Genomic DNA, 24122 nt, shown 5'->3' with positions numbered 1-24122 from the left:
TGCGGTAACCTCCTCGTGGTCACTATAATGTGTTTCTCGTTCTCGGTGGGGCGCGTGGTGTGTGCGTGGATGCCGCGGAGTATAGCGTGAAACCTTCACACGCACTATGCCTCCGCGGTAACGTGCTCAACAAGCCACGTGATGAGATGCGCGGATTGACGTTCTCAGACGTGGAGGCAACTGAGATTCGTCCTTCGCCTCCGTGTCACTACGCCACCACGAGGACTTAGAGCGCATTGGGAATTGGGCATTCCAAATTGGGGAGAAAATCCCCCCCAAAATACTACCCATACTTAAATTACTGGTCTTCACTGTATGATTATAATGTATATACCAAAATTCCAAATATTGGCCAATATATCGGCCTATCGATAGCCAGACTACCAATTTCTTTGCCAATTTTACTCCAGCACAATTTTAATTCACCACTGTGTTCAATTTCATCTCAGCTTCAATCGCATCGACATTCCTCCATACGAGAGCTACGATAAACTCTACGACAAACTGCTGACGGCCATCGAGGAGACCTGCGGCTTTGCTGTGGAATGATAGTGTGTCACTAGCGGCCGCAGAGGAACCTTTCTCCAGGCGGATCTGTCCTGTCACACAGCCGACCGAACCGCGGGCCTCACCTTTTCCCCTCACGGAAGATGAGACTCAGACGGAGCGGCTGATGACGCTTGGATCAAGCCACAGCACTCGAAGCCGAATGCTGCTATATGGAATTTTCTGCATTATTTGAAAAGAAGAAAACAACTTTTGTCTTTTCAGCTGCTAGTAACTCTCTGACTATTTACTTAATATTTTTTGGATCCTCCTCTTCTTCTTTTTTGTTGTCCGTATGTTGATTTATTGTTTGCATTAAGACCAACGATATTAACCGTATTTCATGTAGCATTTTTACCAACTAGACTCTAGCAGAAGCTGAACTTTTGCGGGGAACAAAGAAAGCACGCTCCGGCATAAGCTAACATAGACGCACTACTGTCCTTACCGAAGACAAGAGAGGAAGATGCCAATGTCAACAAAGTACTGCAAACCATTTGCGTATGCCTTTGGGACACCTGCAAATCTTGTCTTGTTGTGCAGGGTGTTGATTCTTGCTACATTAGTGCAGCAAGCTTGGACATCCACGAGCCGCGCATTTGAATTTCCTTGCAGTCAGGGAACACGATTAAAGGCCCTGCTGGGCTCTTCTGGGCTGTCCTACACTAGATATTATCTAACTACCTGTGCACCATTCCCCAAGACTGTCGGACTCATAAACTTGTTAAAAGTGAATGATTGAATAAACAAACTGTTAGGTAGGTAGGTCTAGCTTTATTTTTATATGGTGTAAGAGGATGGGGTTAAAAAGAAAAAAAGATATACAGAAGATATAATATATTGGCAACGTGATGGAAACCGTTGCCGATGATTCCAAAAAATGAAGTTTAAAAAAGGATGGACGCGTCGAGATGATACAGTATCTGAGATTCAGTTGGATTTACATTTAGCTTTTGAATTTTTTGTTTTGTTTAGTTTTTTTAGGAATAAAGAAATATTGTGAAGAAAAACATTTGAATATGTTGTTCAATCAGTGTCTCCTTTTTTCTTATAATGGGATTCTGATCTGTCTCTGATGTCAATTGAACCCTTTAAGAATTAAATATGGTGCATATGTATGAGCATGTTAATGAGACGTGAAGTGTCTTCCATATCATTCATTTTCAGAGTCATAAAACAAGAAATGCAATTGTTTACCCCTCATGGAAATTAAGGGAGAGTAGTGTTCACTTGCTATTTTTGTAATTTATTATTAACTCATTGTAGTACCAATATACCATGGACACATTTTACCATGCTGCATTTTCACTGGCCTCCAGTGAGCATTACAAATGAACTGCAGGAGGATGGCTGTACTGAAGAAAGAAGAAGAAAAGTCTATATTTTATCATTCAGAAATTGTTTTTAAAGTGTAAAACTCTTAGAACAGAACAAAAAGCATGTTGAATGTGCTCTTTGTTGTCTCCAATGCACAGCTTGAAACATTGATTAACCATTTCCTTCAGGGTTATTAAAATAAGCTGCATAAAGAAACTAATGCAGTTTATATAAATACACACATATATTTATATATCTCACATCTTTTTGTTACTTTTTTTTTACAAATTGAGTGTGAAGAAGGTGAAAAAAAAAATACAAATAAATAAAAAAAGCCACTGGATGGATCAATTAAGTATTCTGAGATGGTGTTTGTATGGTTATAAAATATAGTTCATCTATGTGGATCACTGACTGTCACTTTTCTGTAATTTAATTCGATTTGAAAGAGGAAAAAATACACTATAATGGCTGTATATAATAGACAACAAAATCTATTTACCACACACTTTCTGGATTATGTTCTGAATGATTATACATTTCATTTGAATTCTGGTGCACACATAAAGATCTCTTTGTCTTCTCTTCTTTTTAACTTGTTTTATTGTGTTGTTAAAAAGGCTTCCAGATGGACCGGATGCCTTAATGAGTTTTAGGATTTTAAAGGGTTATTCCTTTTCAGCATGATTTACTAGCAACACTTTTAACTTTCATAGCTGACCGGTGCAATTTGCTAAATGTAAGACGCATTATCATTTTTGTAAGAGTGTTTTATTTTTGTGTGTATTTAGATCTGATTAAACTTGCCTTCATGATGAGATAACAGTGGCCGTCTGGCTCTGTATGACTTTGTTTAAACGATTGCATAGAATACGCAAGGGATAATGTACTTCATGCAACACAAACCACAACAAGGTGATCCGGAGTCTTATGGGTTTTTACATCATCCCAAGAGGACTGTACATGACCCTACTTATTACACGGCTACTTACCAAATAAACTAATGGACATGAAATATTGATTTGAGTTGAAATGGTTTTATTATGTGAGAAGAGAAATGAAACCAGCACAGCTCTTTAGGAAATTGGTTGCCTGGGACAATGATTGTCAATTATAGTTGAACAAAAACATGACCAATTTACAATCCAGTATTCCAGAGAGCCGTGTAATAAATTGTTTTAATTTGTCATTCATTTTAGTATCTTTTCATTGCAGTTGATATAGAAAAAGAAAATTCCTGGGGTATGAGATATTTATGGCAGGCCATATTGCGACATATATAATCGCTGTACAGTACGTAGGCCTTGAAATGCTTTGCAGGTGATAAAAGGTGGGAGAACATCCTTGATACGCTATGTTTTGGCCTTTCATTGTGATTAAGTGCATTTAAAGGGCTATTTCACCCACAAATTTAAAATCTATCATCGTTTACTCACCCTCATGCTCACCCCACCTTCTTCTGCAGAACACTAATGAAGATTTTTAGAAGAATATCTCAGTTCTGTAGGTCCATACAATGCAAGTGAATGGTGACCAGATCTTTGAAACTCCAAAAATCACATAAATGCAGCATAAAAGTAATCCATAAAACTTCAGTGGTTTAATCCATGTCTTCTGAAGCCATATGATAGGTGTGGGTGGAGAATCAGATCAATATTTAAGCCATTTTTACTCTAAATATCACTTTAACTTCCACCTCTATTGCTTTTTTGGCAATTCACATTCTTCATGCACATCACCCCCTACTTGTCAAAAGATGGAGGTTTCTTGTATAAAATAACTTAAATATTGATCTGATTCTCCACCCACACCTATCATATGGATTAAACCACTGAAGTTTTATGTATGCTGCATTTATGTGATTTTTGGAGTTTCAAAGATCTGGTCACCTTTCACTTACATTGTATGGACCTACAGAACTTAACCACTGGAGTCTTATGGATTACTTTTATTCTGCCTTATTCAATGTTCTTCTAAAAATCTTCATTTGTATGCAGAAGAAATTAAAACACATTTGTTATGGCATGAGTGAGTAAATGATGAGAGATCTTTTATTTTTGGGTGAACTGCCCCTTTAAGAGTTTCCTAAGGCATTTCTTGTCAGCTGCATGTCTCAAAGTAGAGGCTCAATGAGTAACACAGTACTTTACAGTCTTATTGTGATGACAAGGTGGGCAGTTGAGCATCCTTTTGGAAGAAAGCGGAAAGATATCCCTACTGGAATAAGAAAGAAACTGTAAGCCATATTGAACGGTGGAGGGAGGTGTAAATATTCCCATTTTAGCAAGTGTTCTAGGTGTCAGACTTGGTTTGACTAGGTCTCAAAACTGATATGAATAAAGTTAGTGTTATCAATAGACTGTTTACTGCACATATGTTGAACTCTATTAAATTAAGATTAAGATTCAACTTTATTGTCATTGTGCAGAGTACAGGTACAGAGCCAATGAAATGCAGTTGTTTTTGCATATCCAAACTAAGCTGGGGTCAAAGCACAGGGTCAGCCATGAAACAGCACCCCTGTAGCAGATAGGGTCAAGGGCCTTGCTCAAGGGCCCAACAGTGGTAACATGGCAGTGCTGGGGGCGACCTTTCGGTCAGTAACCCAGAGCCTTAACCGCTGAGCCACCACTGGCCCGCTACCAATTAAAGGTTTGGATACACTCATTCTTTGTTATAACTTTTAACTTTGTTATAACTATTATCCTCACATCACAATAATAGTGATTAAAACAATGAAATGACACAAAAGGAAGGATTTTTATTTTATAAAACTCAAGTATTCAACAGTAAAATAGTTAGACAGTATTGAAGATTTTTTTGGCATTTCTGTTTTAATTTTGTAAATATATTAATACTTTTGCACTGTTCATATTTGTCTTCAAATCAAATTTCAAGCATTTAGGCATATAGCCTTAAATCAATATTCTGGGTTCAATACAAGTTAAGCTCAATCAACAGCATTTGTGGCCTAATGTTGATCACCACAAAAATACATTTTGACATGCCCCTCCTTTACTTTAAAGAAAGCATAAATGGAGGTTACAGTGAGGCACTTACAATGGAAGTGAATGGGGCCAATTTTTGGAGGGTTTAAAGGTTATTATTTTTATAAAAGCACTTACATTCTTCTATTAAAACTTGTGTATTATTGGAGTTTTACAATCATTTTAGGGTCTCGGTAATGATGGCAACGAAGTTATAAAATTGTCTATAACTTTACACAGAAAAGTTTAGTGAGTGATTTTATCCCACTACAATCGTTTTTATACGCATATCCTTTATGTTTTGTGGCTATACTTTTGAAACAGTGAGTATTTTAACATTAAAAAATCGGCCCGATTCAAATCCACTGTAAGTGCCTCACTGTCACCCAGAGTTTTGCTTTTTTAAACAAAATTAGGGAGGAAATAATTTTTTGTAATCAACATTATGCCACAAATGCTGTCGATTGAGCTTAACTTGTTTTGCATGGAATAATCCTTTAAAATCTAAAGGTTTTTAGAGGTTAGGAAATGGGAGTTTTGCAGTTATATAATAAGTAAGAAAAGTACTGTGGCAGTATATCATACAACGTTAGCATCAGATGGTAATATCAGTCTTTTTATTTTTTATAACTTTTTTTTATACTTTTATTCACATAAGGATCAGAAATTAAGGGGGACTCAGGACAAAAATGCCAGTAAAAGTTACAAAAATGCCCCTGAAATTCAAAATGTTGGGCAAAAGTTCCCCCGTTATGATTTTTTCATTATTTACACACACACACACACACACACACACACACACACACACACACACACATATATATATATATATATATATATACAGAGATCAGCTACAACATTAAAACCACCTGCCTATGTAGGTACCCCTCATGCCGCCAAAACTACGCCAACCCGCATCTCAGAATAGCATTTATATACTATCCATCTCACCACAATTGTACAGAGTGGTTATTTGAGTTACTGTAGACTTTGTCAGTTTGAACCAGTCTGGCCATTCTCTGTTGACCTCTCTCATCAACAAGGCGTTTCCGTACACTGAACTGCCGCTCACTGTGTTTTTGTTTTTTGGGCACCATTCTGAGTCAACTCTAGAGACTGTTGTGTATGAAAATCCCAGGAGATCAGCAGTTACAGAAACACTCAAACCAGCCCATCTGGCACCAACAATCATCCATGCCATTATCTAATAAAATCCATAAAATCATGCAGACACGGGTCAGGAGCTTCAGTTAATGTTCACATCAACCATCAGAATGAGGAACAAGTGTGATCTCAGTGATTTGGACAGTGGCATGATTGTTGAACAAAATTGAAAATGACAAATAATGAATTTGTTTCAAAATAAATGTGATAATTTCCAGGATATTAATTTGCTACATAAATGTACAACAATTAAAAATGTATTAAATATTATATCAGATTGCCTCAATTCAAACAGGTGTTTAGGAAAGTCCTGTGGAAGTTTGTGATGCTATTTAGTGTTTTGGGAGAAAATCAAATCAAAGGAGCCTTTAGCCCCATTGTTCCCTACATATATGTATATATATATACACACAGGGTTGGGGAGTAACGGAATACATGTAACAGGATTACATATTTAAAATACAAAATATAAGTAACTGTATTCCACTACAGTTACAATTAATTGGTAATTAGAATACAGTTACATTCAAAAAGTATTTTGATTACTGATGAGATTACTTTGCATTTTATTGTCATTTGTTTCATTTAATATTTAGTTTCAGATGGAAAACATTTATACATATAAATGAGCAGTGAAACACTTTCTCGTGATGTGTTACATTCATACGAGCAGACAGAAAAGTACGTTTGAAGTAAGTTTGGTGCAGAAGAAATAGAAATAAACCTTGTGTAAATTGTCAGCTTTATGCTAAGTTAAAATGCTATTTCTAGCCATTTTACATGCACATGTTACCAGCCACGGTCATATTATTTATCAAGAAAATTCACGTTAGATCATCATTTCTGGTTTTCTAGTATGATCTTTGATATTAGAGCAAAAATAATATTCTTTATAATAATGTTTGTATGGTTTTCCTGTAAAATATCTAAAAATCCTTCAAACAAGATCAGTTTGATTTATCTTGTTTTAGAAACAACTCTGCATTAAGATATTTAGGTTTTTCAGAGAATGTATTTATAACATATGTATTTTGTCTTACTGTACTGACAGAGTTTTTATAGTCAAAACAAATGAAAAAAAAAATCTACCAGTGCTAAAGAAGTAATCCAAAGTATTTAGAATATGTTAATGACCTTGAGTAATCTAACGAATTTGTTTAGTAAAAAAGCCCATTTGCCCAGTTATGGAAACATTAATTTCTGACACTGGTATTTACATGGTATCCAACAATAACTGAAGTGTATCTTACTGCTATATATATTTAATGTAAGATGTTATGTTATATACGTCAGGCTATAGATTTGGTACTTCATGCCTATATTGAAAGATAACTGCAAACTTTTCCTTTAAAACTACCCTTTCCTTTTAAACTACATGGCAAAGCTAAATGTTCCCTTATGATGTATTGAAGTGTAGCTTTCAAGCGTGCGCGCATGCTCGGTGGGAATGAAGTGCCCTCTGAACATCTCGTGTCTAGATGGAAAACATCCCGGTAACCGGAAGTCTCGCGAGAACCGCATTTGACGTCCACGCACTCTGATTATTGTGTTTATTTGGAGTCCCACAGAAACCCACCACCTAACTGCGATCGCTAAACCTTATCATAACCCTACCTCTAAATCTAACCCTAAACATAATCTTAGTTTTAGCGAATAGGACTCTCGCGAGACTTTGGCTGCCGGGGCGTTACCCCCCCCCCCCCTCCCCCCGAGTACAGCAGCCATCTGGATGACGTCAATGGTTTTTCCGGAAACCGCTTCCTCCTGCTATAAAACCCGGTGAGAACTTGTTGTGACCGGCGTTCTTGAGCACCATCACACCACGTCAACGAGTAACGTCCGATTAATTTATTTTTTAAGTCATAATCGTCGAACACAAGATGCCAGGATACACAGACAGAGACCGCGGTCGCGACAGAGGGTAAGCAGCTTTGTTTATCGTCGAGTAATTAAACGCTTAATCCCATACGCAGATTTTATTAAAAATATCGCGTTTACTTTTAACGCATTCGTGGAGTATTGATCACAGTAGATGACGTACTTCGTTGTAGCGTCGAATTGGGTCGTGTTTATTCGCGTTTTTCTGGTTAGTCGCTTGGATACGGGAAATGTCATCTGTTTTTCACCGATCGAAATAGAAACTAATGACGTCTCTTGTTTTGTTAGCGTTTTAAAAAATCTTCTTAACGTTGAAAAGTCGCAGTGTCACTATTTGTATATGGATTTAGTGTATTTTTGACGCATAAAGGCCCCAGCTGAACATGTGGCTCTGGTGTTGTAAAATGCCGGACGTTTTTTCCTCTTTGTCTCCTGTCGGTAAGAAATAAAATGGCAGCGGGTTTAAAACGTGGCGCAGTAAACTCAACACGACGCGAGCTGAAATCTGAGCTTCCCCGATCTTTATTCAAGGCCTTTTCATTGCCTACATTTGTCTGTTGATGAAATACTTCTACGAAAGTACCATGGCATTACAATTAATATATTTACTTCGGACGTGTATCGTAGTATTGTGCTGAAGTACTAGAAATGAAACCAAAAGTACGAATGACATTGTGGTAATCAAGTTCCTGTGTTTTTACAGTGGTGTTTCTGAATAATATCAGCAGAGCTACCGTGCTAATACTTTTATGATGTTGTTACTCCCAACATATACAGAGTACTTTTATTCTAATGCATTCATTAAAGTATGATTTTTTTTTTTTTTTGAATATCCTAGCAGTTACAGCAGTGGCCCCCCACGTTTTGGAGGGAACCGAAATGGACCTCCCCAAGGAAAGAAGTTTGGGAATCCTGGTGACCGGCTGCGGAAAAAACACTGGAACATGGACGAGCTGCCCAAATTTGAGAAGAACTTTTATCAAGAGCACCCTGAGGTTTCTCGGAGGTCAACTGTAAGTAAATGTGCAAGGGTTTGTTGTAATATTTTCCAGAATACAAGTTGCATTTAGTTTTTTTTCATCATCTGAAAGGTCCTGCGACTTGTTGTCTGAAGCGGCTTAGATGCATCATTTAAACATAATTGATTTGGCCAGTGAAACTATTGAACGGCATACCTTGTATGCTTGCACGTAAACCGACGAAAACATCCTTTATAGAGAAGGTATTTTGAATTGTGAATTGGGGTAGCAGATTTAACTTAATTCAATGTGATTTTTAATTAATATAAAAAATAACATCATTCATAAATTATTGCGATTTAATCGTCTCCGTACTGTAACGGAGTATTCCTACCACCTGGGTAGTTCAAGCTTTAAGTGCCACCAGTTTTCCACAGGGGGCAGTAAGTGAAACTCCAGCTGTATTGACTACACGCAGCTGTACAGACAACAAAAAACACTTGGGCTTGCTTAACAGCAGCAACCGTGTTCTTGCGTTCAAACGCAGCTGGACGGAGCGCAATTCCGCATGCATGGATCTCGACACGTGTTTTTCTACTTTTCAAACTACGTTTAACTTAAAACATGGATGTGTCCTTTTAGAAAAGCCCTTAAAAAATATATATATATCTATCTATCTATCTGACAGTCTGACCGTTGACCAATGATAGGCTTCTATTCAAAATATGGAAATCAATAATACATTAAAAGAATAAAAATCTAAAGCCAATTTGTCTTAGTGCTTTAAATTATTAGATTTATTGAATTATTATTTGAAGAGCTTTCTCAACGCATGTATGTGTAATTTTTTTTTATTTGATCGATCATCATAATGTGTAAATTTGATAATACATTTTAGTCAATTGGCAGCTTTTGCTTTAAATATTCTGTCCCATCATAACATTACTATTCTAACAAACCGCTGTCAAACGCACCTTGCATGCCCTCAAAATTACGTTTCATCACACTTGTAGTAAAAATATTCGGTCATTGAAATACTTTGTGTATATCGAAGTTACAAATATCAGAAATGTCCACCGACAATCGCTAACTTTAATAAATTAATAGAATACAACAGACATATTGATTTACTCAGACACATGAAGAACGGTTTTAGACTTCCTGAAAGCAGATGCTCACAATTAAAATAAGCCAGAAACACCATGACGCAATGCACAGATCTAAAGAATCTTCACTGAGGGAATGTTGACATTCCATGAGTTGCTGAATGGAAGTTGTGCTGCTGCTTCCATGGGTGCTAATGCACATTCAGCCCCTGGCAGTATGCCTTGTACACAGATGTGTTTTTTTTTCTTCTCTTAACAGTGCAAATTTGACCGTGCAACTAATTCTAAAAAATACAGTAGTGGTGGAAAGGATAAGAATTTTGCCTATCAAGAATTTATAACATGTTTTTCTGTATTTCAGCAAGACGTTGAGCACTACAGAAGAAATAAAGAGATTACAGTGAAGGGAAGAGACTGTCCCAAACCAATTATGAAGTTTCATGAAGCAAACTTCCCAAGTAAGTTCATACAAATCGTTCAAATAATGGACAGTGTTTGAAAATGAGTGAGTTTTATAAAGTAGCCATTTGATCTTTTTTACAGACTACGTGATGGATGTGATCAGTAAACAGAACTGGACTGATCCAACTCCCATTCAGTCTCAGGGGTGGCCAGTGGCACTAAGTGGCAAGGATATGGTCGGCATTGCACAGACGGGATCTGGGAAAACCCTTGCGGTATGCTATGCGTATGAACCAGGTTCTGAAATTAATGTGAATTCGGGGGAAAATTGCACCTTAAAGTGACTGTATTCCCAAAAATGCAAGATGTAGAGGTTGACTAATTATTAATGTTTATTTTATTCTACACAGATACATTATCATGTTTTTTTTTTTTTTTTTTTTTTTTTAATGCTGCTTTAAATTGATTGGTCTCAACCTAACTTTAATTTCCTTGGATCTTTTTTTTTTTTATTTGATGTACAAAATGTATATAAGATTTTATTACATTTTACCTTTTTAAAGGTATTAACAAAATGCCCCTAAAAATCAAATTGGGGGCAAATAGTGCCCTATATAAAGTACATTTTTGTTCAAGTAATGTATGAAGTTTTTTTTTTTTTTGTTGTTGCTGATTTTGAACTGGTTTTAATTGGCATTTTCTTTGTCTACAGTATTTGCTACCCGCTATCGTTCACATAAACCACCAACCATTCCTGGAACATGGCGACGGCCCCATTGTAAGTCCAAACATTATAAATTATGAGTAGCAAGGCAATAGTTTGTATTAAATCGGTGTGGTAATTGGGCGTTTCTCTCTCTTTAGTGTTTAGTGCTGGCTCCCACCCGTGAACTTGCACAGCAGGTCCAGCAGGTGGCGGCAGAGTACGGGAAAGCGTCTCGTCTCAAGACCACTTGTATCTATGGAGGAGCTCCCAAGGGACCACAGATCCGAGACCTGGAAAGGGGTATGTAGGAAATATAAAACTTCAGAATACTTTTGCATCTCTTCTGTGTAACCATATTGGGACATCTAACCTTACTTTCCTATAACTGTTCTTAGGAGTCGAGATCTGCATCGCCACCCCTGGTAGACTTATTGATTTCCTGGAGGTTGGAAAGACCAATTTGTGCAGATGCACATACCTAGTGCTAGATGAGGCTGACCGGATGCTGGATATGGGGTTTGAACCCCAGATTCGAAAAATTCTGGACCAAATTAGAGTATGTGCTCCTTGTCATATGAATGAAAGCATATAAGTTCTTGAATATGTTTGCTTTGGTCATGTATTATGTATAATCCTGTAGCTCTAGCTGGCTTTTGTCTAAAATTGTCTTATTTGCTCCTCCGTAGCCTGACCGGCAGACTCTGATGTGGAGTGCTACCTGGCCTAAAGAGGTCCGGCAGCTCGCCGAGGACTTTCTGAAAGAGTACGTACAGATCAACGTTGGAGCTCTGCAGCTCAGCGCCAACCACAATATCCTGCAGATTGTGGATGTCTGCAATGATGGAGAGAAAGAGGACAAGTACTTGGAGTCTTTAATTCATGTCTTACTAAATGTGCCATTTCACAATATTGAATTGACTTCTGGTGAGATGCTTGTGTAATAAAACCGGTTTAACCTTTCCAGACTGTTGCGCCTGTTGGAGGAAATAATGAGCGAGAAGGAGAACAAGACCATCATCTTTGTAGAGACCAAAAGAAGGTGTGATGATCTGACCAGGCGGTTGCGCAGGGATGGGTAAGATGACCTTTTGCTCTGTCCAAAGTCATGATTGCTCAATGTGTGGATAGCAAATGCAGAGAACTTAATTAGAATTTCCTTGCCTTACAGTTGGCCTGCTATGGGTATCCATGGAGACAAGAGCCAGCAAGAGAGAGACTGGGTCCTAAACGGTACGTGTTCATCATAAGGGTGTTTTGATTAGGGCTGGGCATCATAATACAGTTTATACCTCGATGTATCCTTCACACTGATTTAAGACTTTTGTTTGCTTTCCTAACAGAATTTAAATTTGGCAAAGCCCCCATTCTCATTGCCACAGACGTTGCCTCCAGAGGACTAGGTTTGTTATTCCTTTTTATTCTGAGGTTTATCATTACTGTAAATAGTGGTGTTTTATAAAGTATTGTTGTTTTAACTGCTGTGCTTTCTGAGCTCCTCCTCACCTGAAGGTGCAGTCTTGGAGGCAGGAGCTTGGCATGACACGTCCAGGTTTCACCGGAGGGGGTAAGGAGCTCCTCTGTGGAGTTCTGCCTGTCTGCCAGCCAATCAAATTGCATTCAGAGGTGATTGGGCCGAGTCTGAGAGGCACCTAGTGTGACTGCATACCAAGGAGGGGTGTGGCACTACAGGGTGGTTGCACTACGTCCTGCTCGCTTCTGCTCTCGCGCAACAACTCGAATGGTTGAATTTGCTTTTCCCAGCCCAGAGTTTTTGACGTCTACGGTGATGGTATAAGGCTGTCATTGGTTGGCTGAGGTTTCCTAATGTGGGGTTGCCACTGTCATGAAATACGTGAAAATGTCAGGAAAGTGTAAATATTGAAGTCATTTTTATTATTTTTAGTAATGCTTTGCTCTATAATTTCGTCAACTAGAAATTGCTTTTATTTTGTGAGTGCAATCTCTGTTGTGATTTCAATTTGTATAGCGCTTTAACAGCAGATATTGTTCCAAAGCAGCTTTACTGATGATAGAAATAGGAAGAGGAAAAACTCCCCAGGAGAAGTCATGGATATACATTAGACAAAAATGATGGGAACCCTGTAATGGGGAAGTGCTTTTTAAAAATTGGCGATTTTCGACAAGAGCAGTTGCTTTAATCTCCATGGCTCCGCACTGAATGCGATTACCCGGCTGGTCGATGTGTTCCCTCCTTTGCTGGCTTCAGTCATGTCGAGTCCTGCCAAAGAGAATTTTTTTATATTTTTTTCTCAAGTGAGCACTGGTTGGTTGGAAATCTTGCCACCACTGTACATCAAATTTAAGACATTTGATATGCTCAATTTTTTTGAGAGCATGTTGATCTTGTTTTATCTTGGCAAGATGCAGCAGTTTGTTGTGACCAATGTTAATTGAGGAAGTCCATAGATGGTCATCACATTTTGATTGGTTTATAGACCACAATGTTTGGATCATTCCTGCTGATTTAATTATCCTAAACATCTTGATTTAACCATCTTTTCCTCAGCTTGGTAAGTAGATTTTCCACAATTGATTGCTTCCCTTTCTAACTTTTGTTCATGTCCTTGCTGCTATGGTGTGGCGTGCATCCCCGCACTATTCCTGCCATGGCACGTCCATTTTTTTTAAACAGATGTTGAAGACGTCAAATTTGTCATTAACTATGACTACCCCAACAATTCTGAGGACTACATTCACCGTATTGGCCGTACGGCTCGCAGTCAGAAAACTGGAACGGCATACACTTTCTTTACACCAAACAACATGAAACAAGCACACGACCTGGTCTCAGTCCTCCGTGAGGCGAATCAAGCCATCAACCCCAAACTCATCCAGATGGCTGAAGACAGAGGAGGTAAATCCAATTGGTGAGATACAAGAACTGAGCTTTATTTGCAGCCAGTTTTGTCTTTCATAATCTCTTAACCGCAAGGGGTACACCTTATTCTAGACCAATTAATTAATAGACAGATGCTAGTTTTGTATTGGCCAAGTTGTTTAGTGGTTTGTAGTCTGGACAGCAAAAAAAATTTACATTTTTATTTTTCGTATCTATACTTTTGAGGTTGTAGAATATTTCCCCCGCTTGTCTGATTTTAAAATATGACTTTGGTCCATTTTAATCGGTTTTCCACTTGCAGGTCGTTTCAGGGGTGGACGCGGTGGAGGGTATAGGGATGACCGTCGGGACCGCCATTCTGGTGGCAGACGGGACTTCAATAGCTACGGTCAGGACAACCGCAACGGGGACTCTTACGGACAAAAGAAGGTATTTGGAAACAAGACTCAAAATGGATCAAGCGGCTACAATAGCGGCGGTAACAGCTATAACAGCGGATACAGCAATAATGGACCGTCTAACTTCAGTGGCAACCAATCTGGTGGCTACGGAAACCAAAGTTATCCGAACCAGCAATTTGGTGCCAACCAAGGGGGTGTTCAGAATGGCATGAGCCATCCCCCACAGTTCCCCTTTAACCCCCAACAGATGCCCCAGTCTGTATCCTTTCCCATGCCCCCTCCTGCCTTCCCACAGTAAATGCAATCTCAATTGCCTCCCTAATCTTTATGATTGTTCTGTTTATTAAAGTTTATGTAACTTTCTATTTAACAGGATTTAAAGTGAACATGCATTCCTCTGTCCCGGAGTCTGCTGTGCAGGGTTTTTTTTTTATTTTATTTTTTAATTCTTTTGTTAGTGGTATTTTGTTTTCAGTAAGTTAAAAGTTATTTTGTACTATGTAGAGGTAACCCAGAAGGATTTACACCTGTTAAATGTCAAGGGCCAGTTAAGGCCATTGCATGGTCCTGATTCCTCAAATAAAAATATTAAAATTGACTCTTGTCTGTGTCTTCGTTCTAAGTTTTATGACATGTACTCATGTGATTAAGACATGACACATGTATTGCTACTGCATTCATTTTATTGCTCTCATATCACAAGTCTTATTTGAAAGGACAACATGTTTTGTAACATGCATGCAAATTTCAAGCTTCAAGAAAATTATGACCAGGACGTGGGGCCATTACTGAGAGAACCCCTGAGGCCTGTACAATGAAAGTCACTGAACAAACGGTTTCAGGTTGACATCCAATCAGGCTTAATTGGTACCAAGATGCAGCACATCAACTTTCTCAAACTTAGGTGTTTCCTTACAGAGGATAACTGAAAAATGAAAGCCATTTACACCAGAAACAGCAGCTGCTAAGAGCTCAAGAGGATTGCTGCATCAAATAATGATTTAAAAAAATAAAGCTGGTTTATCAATGTAAGTGAATTCATATAGGCCCTTAAGAACACACATGCTTATTAATTTTAAAAGCTTAAATGTATTTTTATTAAACCATACACCATATTCAAAACTATTCCAAATAAATAGGCTGCTACTAATTTCTAAACGGCCTTCAAAGATGAATATTCTCCCCCAAGTTAATTTTCCTTATTCAAAATCTATGGGTAAGTGTTTTTAGACTATGGAATAAACTGTATATATGGGATAATGGGAAACTCAGAATTAGTCTTAAAATTCAGTTAAAGGCTTTGAGGACTAGAATTCCCAAATTTAAATTATAAAGCTGATAAAATTCCACCTATATTGATTTTGATGAACAAAGAATTTAAAGTGAAATGGAGGAAGATGGAAATTTATCAAATGGGAGAACCCATTAGTATATCCCTGTTAAAACACATTTTATAGTTAATTGTATTGAGTACTTTTAGAATTTGGTTAGAAAAATAGTAATAAAGATGGTTAATTTACAAGAAATTGCTAAAGATCCTGATTTCATGCCAAATAGATTAGATAATACATTTAAATTTTGGGCAGATAGAGGTCTGAAAAGATATCAACTGTTCACTGATAAAGGAATTGATACCTTTTCAAACCTGGCAAAACATGGGCTTCCAAATTCACTAGTTACTTACAGGAAAGATATTTATTAACAGGTAAATAAAGGAAATGCATCAATCAATTATATAATTGATACAATACAACTAATCCAGTACAAATGTAAGGTATTTTAAAGAGTGCACTTGAAAAAGATATACTTTATAGGAATATAATTGGAAGATACAAATGAGATTTTTTTTAATATATATCACATGTTATTCAAAGTAAATGCAATAGCTGGTAAAAGGGGATTGTTGGATAAACTAGAGAAAAGGCTCATTACAGTGCTCTAAACTGACAACTTATTGGAATGAAGTGATGGTTAATTTAATACTTAACTGAACAATAGAAATACATCCAGAAAACCATATTTTTGGTTAAAATGCCATTGTCCTTAAGAAATAAAGCTGAACAAAATATTATCAGAATGCAGCTTTGAAACAGATTACAAAATATGGCTTAAACCACCAGAACCCCCACAATGCCAAAGATGGAGAGAAACGATTTCGGAAATATACCAAATGGAGAAAGTAAAATGTAAAATGAATAATAAAAGTCTGGAATGTGAACATAAATGGGATTTGCTTACAAATATTATAAATTAATTTAGATAGGTTGTTTTCTTCAGATTCTTGAATATAATTAGTTAAAATAGGTATGATGTGCTATCTGATTTAAAAAAAGATATATATTTTAAAGGAGGTGATGCCTTAACTTTCCACTTTTTATGAAATATAATATGTAAATTAATGAATAATACATGTTATGTTGCGAATTTTATTTGATGTGGTTATTCACAATATAACATGTTTCTTTTTATTTCACTTTCTTGATGTACAATTTGTACATTGTCTTTAGTAAAAAAAAAAAAAGCAAAAATAAAAAGCATAAAAAATGCTACTATTGATTAATTAAAGTGAACACTTTGGTACTGTATGCAGATCATTGGTATGCAATAATAAGATGTATTTTATGTACTGCTTATATTATTATAACTTCAAGTAAAATACTGTATGTTCATCTCGAGTGCATGAAAGAAAGAAGGGGTTTGGGTGGCATTCACCCCTTTCCATAGCAATCTTGAGATCTTAATATTTTTAAAACGATTATTTTTTGGCAGATATCACATTAATCCTTCTTACTGGCTATTTTAGAGATTGCCTAATATATTATATGTATATATATATATATATATATATATATATATATATATATATTTTTTTTTGTTTTTGCTAAAGAGGGTAAATGAAAAGCAATTACATTTTAAAGTAAATAAGATAAAATACAACACTATCTACTGAAAATCTACATTTAGATTCTCCAATAAATTATTTATCATGAAGAGTCAATTTTGTGGATTTTTTTAGATTGTAGTTGTAAAGTGTGCTTTAAGAGACACGTTTCAGAGATGTCATTTTACTCCCAGCTGATTGGTTCAGCATCTGTTAGTGATCTGTAATCCAGGACTGCTATGGAGCAGGTTAATCGTGCAGCCGACCAAATTTCATGGTACCTAAAACCTGGTGTTGAGGCAAACTAATCTATAACTTACCTTGCTAGCCACCGAAACCGGCTTCATGGTACAGGCCTCAGCCGTTTAGGCCACATACAATGTTGCCCTATTTAGACATTCCCCAGTGTACATGACGCATTTGTATGGCGTTAAATGATGAACAAAACTATGAGGTGCCCCTAGGGACATTATTCAGTATTACCATGCACATACATGTACTTTTCCTCTCACATACACATATGAAACCAAATTCATTCACATACTATAGTGAAATGCTCACACACATACAAGTGAAATGCTTTTACAAACACAACTGAAACGCTCACACACACACACACACACAACTGAAACGCGCTCTCACACACACACAAGTGAAATGCTCTCATACATACAACTAAAATGATTACACTCTCACACACACAACTGAAAAGCATTTCAGTTGTGTGTGTGTGTGTGTGTGTGTGAGCATTTCAGTTGTGTGTGTGTGTGAGCATTTCAGTTGAAACGGAAGGTGGTTAAAGTACCCACTCCACTCCAGTTGGTGGCAGTAGTGCACCTCAAGACGAATAACTAGAAGCTGTTGAAAGAAAGCTTATAGGCGGTGGGCCGAGTCCGTCTATCTCGTTTAGTTTTTGATTTGATAGTTACCCAGCAGCTGTCTGGCTCATTTTTTTTATTTGTCTGTATGAATAATTCACAAAAAGATTACCGATTGTTTCCAACGCCAATTGTTGCACATTAAAGTATAAAAATAGATGTAATTTCGCTAGCTGATCACAAACGTTGGCCGGAGTGAGATCCAATCAACGCTTGTGTTGTTACCTTGTTGAATTGATTTGGCCAATCACGTTATTCGTTGAACCGGCGTCGCGTGACTCGCGTCAGTCTGAAGCCAAATGAGTCTACACGTCCCGAAAAATTCGGGACAGTCCCGAAATCCAAGCAGTTGTCCCGAAAATTAGAACAAAGTCTCAAGAGCAGACTCTCGAGTAGTTATAGTGTGATAGAATATTAAAAATTGCTCATTGCCGTCCTGCAGCCAGCTCCTGTCGGCTGCTCATTGCAACCATAGACAGTAAAAGAACGTAGAGAGCTGCAGTAGGCTACGTAGACTACGTAGGCGGCAAGGCGGAATTTCATGCTCAAAAACGTCACAAGGAGTGATTTGATTGGATATTGCTGATGTTAAAGCGCAGTGTTTGTTTTATTTGTTTCATGATGACACTTGCAGTTCAACGGTTTTTTTATTTGTATTTCCGTGTTTACATGACAGACAGTCATTTCATTCAGAATTCCTCAATAAATAATTTTGACCAGATTTTTAAATTCATTAACCCCACCCCCACCACCGCCCCCCCTCCTAAGCAAAAACTAAGCAACGAGTATTCAAATACGGGATAATTACGGGTAAATATTTAAACGGGAAGACAGTAGGAAATAATTTGTTTATCTAACACACAGACACGGACAGGACAACATCATATCTCTCCACACCCAAATGACTACAGAGGTGATCGTTGACAATCATCACATCAACAGCACCATGAATGGAGCAGGTCAAGATCACGGAGTTGCTTAGTATCCACATCACAGATGACCCATCTTGATCTATCGACACCACCAACAGAACCTGGCCAAGAAAGTCCAAAAACCTCTGCACTTCCTCCCACAGTTGAGGAAGGCTCATCTCCCACAAATCCATCCCCTTAACTTTCTATAGGGGAATCATAGAGAACCTCTTCCTTCCACCCCCACCCTCCAATAACCTAAGGGCAGCTGATTGACTCTTGCACAAATACACTGGTAGTTTACACTATGATGCTGCTACATTGGTTTATTTTTTTTATTTTTAAATTTGCTATGAACATTTGACCCCACTTACACACATATTGCACTGCCTCTTGCTACTTGTCATGTCATCCACTTGCACTGAAATACTATATTAATTAGGGATGAGTCACGTATTTTCGAATATTCCATTAGTTGATTTTATTATAGAATATTGAATAGGATGTGCGGGATGATTGTCTTTTAAAAAATCCCCATGTTTTAGTTGTGGTTATAAGTTGCAATCCTAAATTCACATAATATTTTTATACATTTTATAAATATATTCTTAATATTTGTTGTTTTTGTTTCTATGTTTGAGCTTATATATCTCAATATTAATAACAGTCTGGTTAATTTTGAGTCTTGAAATGTAAACTCAAGGGTTGGCTTTCTAAATATATGTTGGTTATGTGTACATTCAGAATGACTTCTGAGCAGCAACCTTTTTATTTTGGGGATGTCATGAATACATCACTTGCCAAAATTGGGGCTGACTAGTAAGGGGTTAAACGTATATAAATGAAACGTTTTATATAAAAATTATACATTTGATACAAACCTTCACTGTTGTTAGCTGCATTTTCTATCTTCTTACGTGCTCTTCTTATGTGTTCTTTGTTGGTGAAGAGCATGTAGCATTCTCTGTGAAATCCAACATTAGCCGGCACGTCTTGAACGTCTTCGGAATTTAAGTTAAATGCCAATACGGATTTTCAGCTATACTGTACTCTCTGTGGTTTGCAGGTTCACCCATAAATTTGTTTTATCCATTTGAGGCTAAATGGATAAAACACCTCATTTTTACCTCAGTATTACTGAACTACAGAACTAAATTTACATTTTTAATGATTTACAGCAAAATTGTAATTTCAAGAACGCAGCTTCCTGGTCATCTGTGTTCATTATATACATTGGTTGTCAAGGAAACGGGAGGTTTTCTAACGTTATGATTAGTACTCCTGCTTATTTGCAGGTTTAAAAAAGTAAGAGTTTGTAAGGACATTTTGCGTCAAATGTCCAAACAACAAAGTTGGAAACAATGTCTGTAGTACTTATACGATTTTATTACATGACCTCAGCAAAAAAAGACTTACACAGCTGTGAGGTAAGTATTAAATTCATAATTTCGAGGTCCGGCCCATCGCCTAATAGTAGAAAACCGCGCCTTCCACAACATAAGCGACTGTTGACCGTTAGTTCGCCCGCCAATTGCGCTACACCAATGTCTTCCCAACAACAGCAAAGAACATTAGTCGATGCAGCGGGCTTGCTGAACACCATATTGGCTTCAGCGGAGACCATCAGAACACTGTCAAATGCCACAACAATCGGGCAGCAGCCGACCGTTGCAACTCCAAGTGTGGACACGTCGATGGACGATCACCTAGCGTCGCTCTTCCCTTCCCGCCAGCGTAGCAGCGTTGCATTGTCAACTGCAGGTCCAGTCAGGAGAGAACGTGCGCCACCACGTTATCAAGCACAGCAATGTTTCAGCCCATGGACGTCAGGCAAAAGGAGAACAAGGTAAGTTAGCTAGAAACCAGCTTGCTTCAGCTTGTCATTTTTATTTCCTAATGACGAAAATGGGTGTTTGGAGGATACATCACGTTATCTACAGCTAACTTAAGTTAGGTGCTGTGATTAGTGGTCTTCCTAGTTTTAAAAATGACAAGCTGAAGCAAGCTGGTTTCTAGCTAACTTACCTTGTTAAGCCCGCTGCATCGACTAATGTTCTTTGCTGTTGTTGGGAAGACATTGGTGTAGCGCAATTGGCGGGCGAACTAACGGTCAACAGTCGCTTATGTTGTGGAAGGTGCGGTTTTCTACTATGCTTTCTTTCAACAGCTTCTAGTTATTCGTCTTGAGGTGCACTACTGCCACCAACTGGAGTGGAGTGGGTACTTTAACCACCTTCCGTTTCAACTGAAATGCTCTCACACACACAACTGAAATGCTCACACACACACACAACTGAAATGCTCACACACACACACACAACTGAAATGCTCTCACACACACAACTGAAATGCTCTCACACACACAACTGAAATGCTCACACACACACACAACTGAAATGCTCACACACACACACAACTGAAATGCTCACACACACACACAACTGAAATGCTCACACACACACACACAACTGAAATGCTCTCACACACACAACTGAAATGCTCTCACACACACAACTGAAATGCTCACACACACACACAACTGAAATGCTCTCACACACACACAACTGAAATGCTCACACACACACACAACTGAAATACTCACACACACACACAACTGAAATGCTCTCACACACACAACTGAAATGCTTTCATACAACATACTGAAATGCTTTCATACAACATACTGAAATGCTTTTCAGTTGTGTGTGTGAGAGTGTAATCATTTTAGTTGTATGTATGAGAGCATTTCACTTGTGTGTGTGAGAGCGCGTTTCAGTTGTGTGTGTGTGAGCATTTCAGTTGTGTGTGTGAGAGCGCGTTTCAGTTGTGTGTGTGAGAGCATTTCAGTTGTGTGTGTGAGCGTAATATTTTCAGTTGTATGTATGAGAGCGTTTCAGTTGTGTTTGTGTATGTGAGAGGAAAAGTACATGTATGTGCATGGTAATTCTGAATAATGTCCCTAGGGGCACCTCATACAAAACAGCACAAGCGCATAAACACAGCGAATTACAACAGCGTGAGCACCAAGACACAGATCGCACGTAAAAGGTAAACCTGCAGAATTTGCAAATCCCAAACTCGAGCACCAAAAAAATATGATTGTGCACACAAATTAACAAGTCGCAAGCAAAAATAACAAAAAAAGATCTGCACACGCGCGAGATATTTTCTGCACATGCGCAGATGAAATCTTTACGCACACAAGCCGGTTTTGACACTCAAGAAGCGGATGTGATAAGTCAAACACCAGGATGTCATCAATCTTAAATGACAGCCAATTATGTAAATCAGACCAGAAGCTTTTGCCCTTAGGACATAACAAGAACAAGTGTTCCAGAGTCTCATCAGCTGCCTCACAAAACACACACAGGGATCTACTTCCAATTTAAACCTCTTTCTAAAAAAGTCAGCAACCGGATATATTTTATTAATTATTTTAAAGTGAGTCTCTTTGATTTTAGGGGAAAGAGGCCATTTGATGAATTAGAAATGTGGTTTAAGGCATTCATATTTGGGACTTGTACACACAATCCTCTATAATAATCCAAAAAATTAATACATTTGTTATTACATTTACTGTCATGTAAATTACATCCATTAATTACTAGATTTGGTAAGGGTGGTGAAAATCTTATTCTCACATACATCAATGTGTTTTGGATTAACTGTAATAATGGTATTGATTTACACATTTTATTATATTCTCTATAAGTGCGGTTAAGATTATACTTGAGCAAAAAGGCAATATGTCCCAAGAAGTTATCATTATCATCTAATATATCCTTCACAAACACAATACCCGTCTCATACCAATCACTTTAAACAATGATTTCCTATTAATTGTAATGACCCTGTTATTCCATAGGGTGAATCCATGGGGAGAAAAGTTGTGGGTAAATATAATTTTAAAGGATTGGAGAAGTTGTTTGTGGACATTTGATAAGTTAATAGTAATTTTAGTTACCTCAAAATCACATTTTAAAAGAAATTCAAGCCCACCTATTTTATTAAATAGAGATCTAGGTATGTGAAACCACACAGAGTAAGGTTGTGATAAGTATGATTTCAACCATTTAACCTTAAATGCCCCAAACATTGCTTCAAAGTCCAAGGCGTTGATACCACCCTTATCATACTCTTTCACTAACATATCATTAACATGATTTCCTAATATAATGGGTTTTATTTTTCCAAAAGAGGAAACAAGGAAGATTGGGAATTGGATGATGGCAGACAGTAAAGAGGTTATGGTTTCTTTCTAAATTTCTTCTTAATTTCTTGTAGCTGTAAGCATGTGTGTGTATATATATATATATATATATATATATATATATATATATATATATATATATATATATATATATATATATGTGTGTGTGTGTGTGTTTTCTGTCTTTGATAATAACTGAAAATAGGTGGAAATACAGAACACAGCAAGGCGTTTAGTGAACCTGTTGAGAGGTATCCTGAACGCAGGTCCATCTAACGTTAATGTTGAAGGCAATGTTAGTGTTTCACAAAATGGTAAGTGTAGATAGCTAGATGTCAGATAGTTCCCAGCTTGTTAGTGTGGTACTGCAAGGGCCATCCATTACTCTTCAGCCTCTACATGAATTCATTATGTAGATGAAATGCGGCTCAGAGAGGAAGCCAGTCAGGTCCTGGGACCCTTGGGGCTGGGAAAGCACAGCAGGTGCAGCAGAATATGGCCAGGTTAGGAAATCAAGTGTACATTAAAATTCTTATTACACGGCTCTCTGAAATGTTTGATTCTGATTTGTCAGTCGCAACATTATATGACCGATAATAACTGTCGTCAGTAGCAAGGCTTTATAATGACCGCTCATCCGGCCCTTCTTTCATGTCTCTTATCACACTTCGGATGGACGCGCTCTCGTTTTATTCAAACACAGCTAGTGTCATCTTGCCTCTCATATATATATATATATATTGTGCATCTGGAAATTATTCACAGCGCTTCACTTTTTCCACATTTTGTTATGTTACAGCCTTATTCCAAAATGGATTAAATTCATTATTTTCCTCAAAATTCTACAGAGGCCCCTGGGCAAAAAATCTTGGAGGCGCACAAATAAAAGTAGACCCTTTATAGTCTCTAATGATGT

General features: G+C 37.5%; 2 protein-coding genes across 5 annotated transcripts in view; both read left to right on the top strand.

Moving 5' to 3' along the window:
• LOC127647485 (E3 ubiquitin-protein ligase SMURF2) overlaps nt 1-2836 on the top strand; it is a 65006-nt gene extending 62170 nt beyond the window's left edge. The window contains exon 19 of one of the 2 annotated variants that reach the window (XM_052131749.1): nt 450-2836. In XM_052131749.1, coding sequence (XP_051987709.1) covers nt 450-549 — 100 coding nt within the window. In that variant the 3' untranslated portion in view covers nt 550-2836. The remainder of the gene's footprint in view (nt 1-449) is intronic. The other variant, XM_052131748.1, reaches the window with a different exon arrangement.
• A 4933-nt stretch (nt 2837-7769) lies between these two features.
• On the top strand, nt 7770-14924 carry LOC127647486 (probable ATP-dependent RNA helicase DDX5). 3 transcript variants are annotated; one of them, XM_052131750.1, is made up of 13 exons: nt 7770-7935; nt 8731-8905; nt 10319-10415; nt 10501-10634; nt 11072-11137; nt 11224-11365; nt 11461-11621; nt 11752-11924; nt 12030-12140; nt 12234-12295; nt 12406-12465; nt 13719-13940; nt 14227-14924. In XM_052131750.1, the coding sequence occupies exons 1-13, from the start codon at nt 7895-7897 to the stop codon at nt 14622-14624; spliced, it is 1842 nt and encodes a 613-aa protein (XP_051987710.1). In that variant the 5' UTR covers nt 7770-7894; the 3' UTR covers nt 14625-14924. The 3 variants fall into 3 exon arrangements, with proteins under 3 accessions (XP_051987710.1, XP_051987712.1, XP_051987711.1); XM_052131752.1 differs by having other exon boundaries at nt 13719-13953; nt 14227-14397; XM_052131751.1 differs by having other exon boundaries at nt 7772-7935; nt 8734-8905.
• Nucleotides 14925-24122: the final 9198 nt, after the last annotated feature.

The sequence above is a fragment of the Xyrauchen texanus genome, chromosome 8 (assembly GCF_025860055.1).
Source record: "Xyrauchen texanus isolate HMW12.3.18 chromosome 8, RBS_HiC_50CHRs, whole genome shotgun sequence".
NCBI classification, from domain to species: domain Eukaryota; kingdom Metazoa; phylum Chordata; class Actinopteri; order Cypriniformes; family Catostomidae; genus Xyrauchen; species Xyrauchen texanus.
The sequence above is the reverse complement of the archived record's forward strand: the minus strand, read 5'-3'. Positions and strand labels throughout refer to the sequence as shown.